The following is a 6,000-nucleotide window of genomic DNA, read 5'->3' as shown; positions in this document are numbered from 1 at the left end:
AAACCCTAATAAAACCCTAATAAAACCCTAATAAAACCCTAAAACCCTAATAAAACCCTAATAAAACCCTAATAAAACCCTAATAAACCCTAAAACCCTAATAAAACCCTAAAACCCTAAAACCCTAATAAAACCCTAATAATAATAAAAAATTATTAAAATTAATAAACAGAATTTATCTAGTATTTTATATTTTATTATTGGAACCTGCACCAAGGAACGCTAGAATCACAGAAAATATAGAAATTAACAATAACACTAAACAAGAATATGAAATTGAAAGGATTCTAGACTATAAGAAAATTAATAATAAGTTATATTATTTAATAAAATAAGAAGATTATAATACCTCAAAAAATATATAAAAATTTATTAAGAATTTAACAGGCTGTTACTAGCTTATAGAATAGTACTACCAGCAGCAAGGTCAAAGTTCACCCAGAAAAAAAAGAAACTAATTAACTAAGTTAAACTAGAATTATCTGATATAATAATAAGTTAAATAATATTATATTTATTAACTAGATATTCCAGCTTCTGAAGATTTTTAATACTTAGAGAATCCTCTTTATCTAATCACTTTAATATATTTAAATTATAATCTAATATCCGCTTACCATGATTCTTTAAAAATTATTATTATTTAAATAAATAAGTTATTTTAACAGAAATACAAGCCTGCTCAGCTAAAATCTCAGTAAGCTCATTTTATACTTTTAATTAATTTTATTTTAAGTTATTCTATTTCTTATTATTATGAAACTGCTTCTCATATTTCTGATAATAATAAATATAAGCAGTACAATTTTAGCTCTTTGAATTTATAATATAAGAAATATCTTTTAGAAAGTAATATTTACAGGAATTTTTAATAATATAACTATTCTTATAAATCTTATTAGACTGACAAATGCGCTCTTTTACTCAATCATAGTTAGTATAACGGCGAGACATGTTAATCCATTCTAAAAAAAAAAAAGAAATTAAAAGATCTAGATAACTTATAAAAAAAAATATATATCTTTATATTTCTTGAGAACAAGAAATCTTAAAGAAAAAAAAGTAATATTATAGATCTCTATTAATTAATCTACTAGTAAGGCGGACTTGTCAGATAAAAAGTATTAATAAGAATAGCACTCAGACAAAGCCAAGTTATTATTTAGTATAATTATGAATTACTAATATAACACCTGAAACAGCCACGCATCACATAACCATCTACTATCAAGTCTACCATTAAGAATATACTTAAGGTATACTGGGACCCTGAACTATGATTAGATTAACCATCAATCTACCCAGAATGGTATATAATATAATATACAAAGAACAGGATATATAAAAATACTCTTTTATATACTTAGTTAATTCTATTCTTTATGCTCAATAACACTGTCTTTAAGTAATCATACATTTGGAAACTTAGTAATAGAATACTCGTCCGTACTTACTTATAGATAGCTATACAGTATTATCTGGCCTTACTTCTCTTCTCGTGTCCAAGACCAGTTATCCTTAGATAATCATCAGCCTTATACCTCCTCGATCTAGTTCGACGGTACGTATACCAGTGAAGCTAAGCTAACAGGGACAGGGAAGCGATCCTAGGATTTGACAATAATATTTATTATAATATTTATAAGACTAAATTGGGCTTAGTATTCCTAAAAAAAGATATTAATCTGATTTAGATTTTTATTACATATATTAACCTGATTAAATTTCTATTATTTATATTAACTATATTTAGAAGTAGATACTATTATCTTTAAAAACTTGTAATTTCACAGAATAATTAATTAAAAGACTGAAAATTATATTATTATATTCTCTGTTTCCAGTGTTATTGAATCATACTAATCTTAAACTGGTCAGACATCGTTTCACTATTGTCCTGTTGTGAAAATTTGCCTACTAGAATATATCTTTAAATACTGCTTTATATAGTCTTCAAAGCTTATTATAATTTAATTATACTTTCTTATAAGTCTCGAGAACTTCTAAGTTTTTATTATATATTAATAAAATCTTAATTCTCAGTTTTAACTTGTTAGAATAGATCTACTGGTTTATTATAATCCAGCAGGTAATGTAAGTAACATATAATTATAAATTTTATTTTTATATTATATCTTGCTGGCCTCTCCAACACTGTAGAAGACTAGTGATTAGTTTAAAGTAGAATAGTAGCTAGTATTTATATATATAATTAAATTTATTATAAATTTTATATCACCTCTAACATAACTCCTATAAGAGAGTAACTACTATTTAAACAGTACTAAGTATAAAATTATCAGATTTATTTTAATCTAATTATTAATAAATTTATAGTTTCTTTACTCATTACTTAGGATCTTCTGTAAAAGCCTAATATAGAATCTATTTAACTATCTATATTAGTATTCTAGGGTGGTATGGTAGGGATGGCCGGCACAGGTGGGTAGCTAGTATAGCTGGAAGTTATATTAAAAGCTTTCTGATAGCATGGGGAGAAATATGCCGTCAGATATACATATCTTGTAAGAGCCTGGGAACTACAACTGTGACAGTGAGTGACATCTTTAGCCCCTCAAGGAGAATAAGCTTAATGGATATTTGAATGCAATGTTCTAAACATGAGAATGCTCTTCCCATGAAAAACGGGGAAATAAAGTACAAAGAGATGTCAAATTTCACCTGGGCATCGTGAATATGGATCTACAAGGTTCACAAACAATGGCCACTGCTAAAATTCAAATTCTCTTTATTTCTGAAAATATAACAACCTGAAGTCGCTTTTACCATCCTCGTTATTACTCCCACCATTCAAGAGGGAAAGGGCACAATTGCTTACTATAAGAGATAATCCATTTAACTCCGCGAACGGAGCGAACATGCCATGCTTAAGAGAAGGTATCGTGGTTTGTTCTTTAAGCTCCTTCTGAACATTACCAGGTGTTATTTTTTAGGATATCCTTAGTATAGTTTGGGCTCTTTTTATGATTATAGTATTTTGATGCTAGCATCTCTACAGACTAAAGTCTTCTACTAATCTGAATGGTACAGAAACATATCCTGTAACGATCTAGAAAAGCACATTAATATGCCTTGTAGAGGTGCTGAAGACATCCTTCGTGTCTTGATAAAGAAGATGACACCTCGTCTCAGGTTTGGCGGCTCAGTATCCTTCTCCCCATATACATAGTTCTGGCGTGGCTGGTTTTCATTGCATTCAATTTTTCTACTCTGGTACACCGAACGCATTACTGTACGAGTCCAGTCGCCACGAAACGAGCTAGTACGCTTCTAGCAAATTATATGCATACTTGAGGAAGATAGTATATTGGTCCTTAGCAGAGTCTTCAAGTCTACTCAAGTATAATAAGATCAGTTGTCTCTTCTCCCAATGGCCGGCTACAGTACTCGGAATCTGCATGAATTAAGCCCTCCACTGAATCTAACTACAAGCATATTGTAGCAGGCTCCTCACGAAATCAAAGGGGTGACAGAAGTATACGTTTAGACTGACAGGTACGGCTCGACAACTCGCGTTAATCCACACTAGATACGTTTCAAGGGTAGGACTTTAGGTTGAATCGTCGAAGCTCGACGCCATTATACCGGCGAATCTTGCGTCGCGTGCAAAGCACCACAATACTGCTGCACAGGATCCGTTGTAGATACCTTATCTGGATTGCACCACCTTATCAGAGGACTAGGAATATTGTTACGTCATACCTTTGTAGAAGCATTGAATAGGAGTCTGAAGACTAGGAGACACAGAATTATTGATCAAAAAGCGTTCGGTTTGCTGGATATAATTTACTAGCAGAATTTAACATCTTATCTGTGCTAGATCATGGCTTCAGCGCCCATGAATGTGGCATTATGGCGCGTGTGCCTTGACGGCTACATAGGATTTCCCTCTAATGGCGGCAGACGAAGATTCTTACCATCGCCCTTCGTCAGTTCTATAGCCTCCAAGTCAATCCCATGCAACAGGCGTATCTGATTGGGATCCCGGTATCTGTGTTAGCTCATATGCAATCCTCCAATGTGTTCGTTACGCGGGGGCCAAAGATGATAGTGATGGGCTATAAACTCATTGGATAACTGACTCACATTTATAGCACATTTACCGTATTGCCACTTTGGATTGACAGATTTGTTGTAAACATTGGCCCCGCAGCTTCTACAAAAAAAGATCTGTATAGTGTGCGTGGCGAACCGATATTCCTGTATCATATGAACCATTTATCTCAGTAATTGATAATATCTTAGGTATAACCAAGCATTAATCGAATGGGCTGCTATGAAAGCTGATTCATACCGTAAGCGATTCTCTTCCTTGAATTTCCATATCATCCGCGAAAGCCAGCAAGCTGCCTGCAATGTGACAATAGCTGCCTATATACATTTTTGGTTTAGCAGCTGATTTTGTTCGAGACATATCCTTATTCCGCAGAGATGGACAGTCATAGGCTCGCTGGGTTCGCCTTGTACCAATATACATACAAGTGCAAGAGATTACAGTCAATTGCGACAGCGGGGACTGAAACCTTGCGGAGAGGCGTACAGCCCCGCAATGACAGCTTCCATGGTGGCAAAGGTCTGTAGAAGTCGCTGTAGAGCTCTGTTTCTCTGGTTCCTTGGCTGATGCCATTGCTCAAGTATCAAACTTGGAGTTACGTGTTTCTCTGTTTTTGCTTCGCCGACTCAATGCTGGCACAACATTTGCATGTGGTCCGACAAGAGAGCTGGACGCCGGGGTGGTTATGAATTAAATAAGTATTGAAGCCCAAGAGAGGAAAGTTATAATGGTTGAGAAAAAGGTCTGAGGAAGCAATGTCTGAACTTTGGCAGCTGTTGAGAATCTCGATTACTATGAAGAGTGGGGCTTACATTGTTGGGATTCTGGAGTGCTATGCACCAACCCCTTCTGCCCAATCAAACGTTCCCCAACGATAGGCTTCAGTTCATGTATCACCGGTTGGGTGTAATTAATGCAATTGGTGAGGGCTGATCCCTTTGTTGCCACCATATCTTAAGAAATACTTGTGTTCAATGGAAGATTGTCGCACACAATTGTCCTGGGTATGACAACAGGACATATTTCATGAATGTGAACAGGCAGCTATACAGCACTTACCATCTTCCCGCTTAATCAGTAGTCTCATCACAAAAATGCCCCCTGCCGCTTCTCAGCCGTCCTTAGCCAGTTACACACTAATAGTTACCGTTTTATAGTTTGATTATTAAACATTCCCGGCTCTACGTTAAGAACAAAATGTTCAATTTGATTACTGAACATGACAAAGCATCCGTGTACGGTGGCTGATTGGCCACCCCCCATGAACTTTATAATGAGATTCCACGGATCGGATACAAACCTTGGTTTCATGGTTGGCAATACACAGTGCTGGTTCAAACGTTTCTGTACCTGGAATTAGCGTATTTCGACCATAATAGAAAGCCATCCTACAAAGCAAAAGCCCAGACTCATCTTTCTTATTACTATTTTCCCATCGTAATAAGATGAGGAATTAGTCTGGCAGAGCTCATATCAATCTCAAGCCGTGCTTCTAGCCATATCAATCCCTTTTACCTTACTTTCGTTCCACCACTATCCCTGGTTAGGCAGTTGCTATGGTGAGAAGCGAATAACGGCCAATGGAGATACACTACGATGGACATTTACCAAGCAGCGAGCCAGGAAATATTCAACATCCCAAAGGCTGCGGCTGAGCAAGCCTACGATATCAATGCCCTTTACCAAAACAAGCGGACTCCCCTCTGGTCAGCACCGAACAGCGGTCAGGGGCCTGCGTGCAGCTTCCTGTCTGTTTAGGGCGTTGACATTAGCTTGCGCGGTGTTAGTGTCCTTGAGATCACATTGTGTTATCCTATTTCTCTCTCTATTTACCTGTAAGAGCAACTGCTAGTATTATGTAGTCTTTCCAAAGCTATCGGGGTTCCAAGAGCACAGAAAGCATTACAGATCATGTATATATCTCA

At 35.7% G+C, this 6,000-nt stretch overlaps 1 protein-coding gene across 1 annotated transcript; it reads right to left on the bottom strand.

The window, feature by feature from the left end:
- Positions 1–3,858: 3,858 nt before the first annotated feature.
- Positions 3,859–4,771, bottom strand: BO83DRAFT_381364 (GFA family protein). Its single transcript, XM_025531971.1, has 4 exons — positions 4,501–4,771; positions 4,316–4,392; positions 4,108–4,221; positions 3,859–3,993 (listed from the first exon to the last, which is right to left on the bottom strand). Exons 1-4 carry the CDS (start codon positions 4,646–4,648, stop codon positions 3,895–3,897), a joined length of 438 nt encoding a protein of 145 aa, XP_025384810.1. The 5' UTR covers positions 4,649–4,771; the 3' UTR covers positions 3,859–3,894.
- Positions 4,772–6,000: the final 1,229 nt, after the last annotated feature.

This window comes from Aspergillus eucalypticola (genome assembly GCF_003184535.1).
Source record: "Aspergillus eucalypticola CBS 122712 chromosome Unknown BO83scaffold_26, whole genome shotgun sequence".
NCBI classification, from domain to species: domain Eukaryota; kingdom Fungi; phylum Ascomycota; class Eurotiomycetes; order Eurotiales; family Aspergillaceae; genus Aspergillus; species Aspergillus eucalypticola.
The sequence above is the reverse complement of the archived record's forward strand: the minus strand, read 5'-3'. Positions and strand labels throughout refer to the sequence as shown.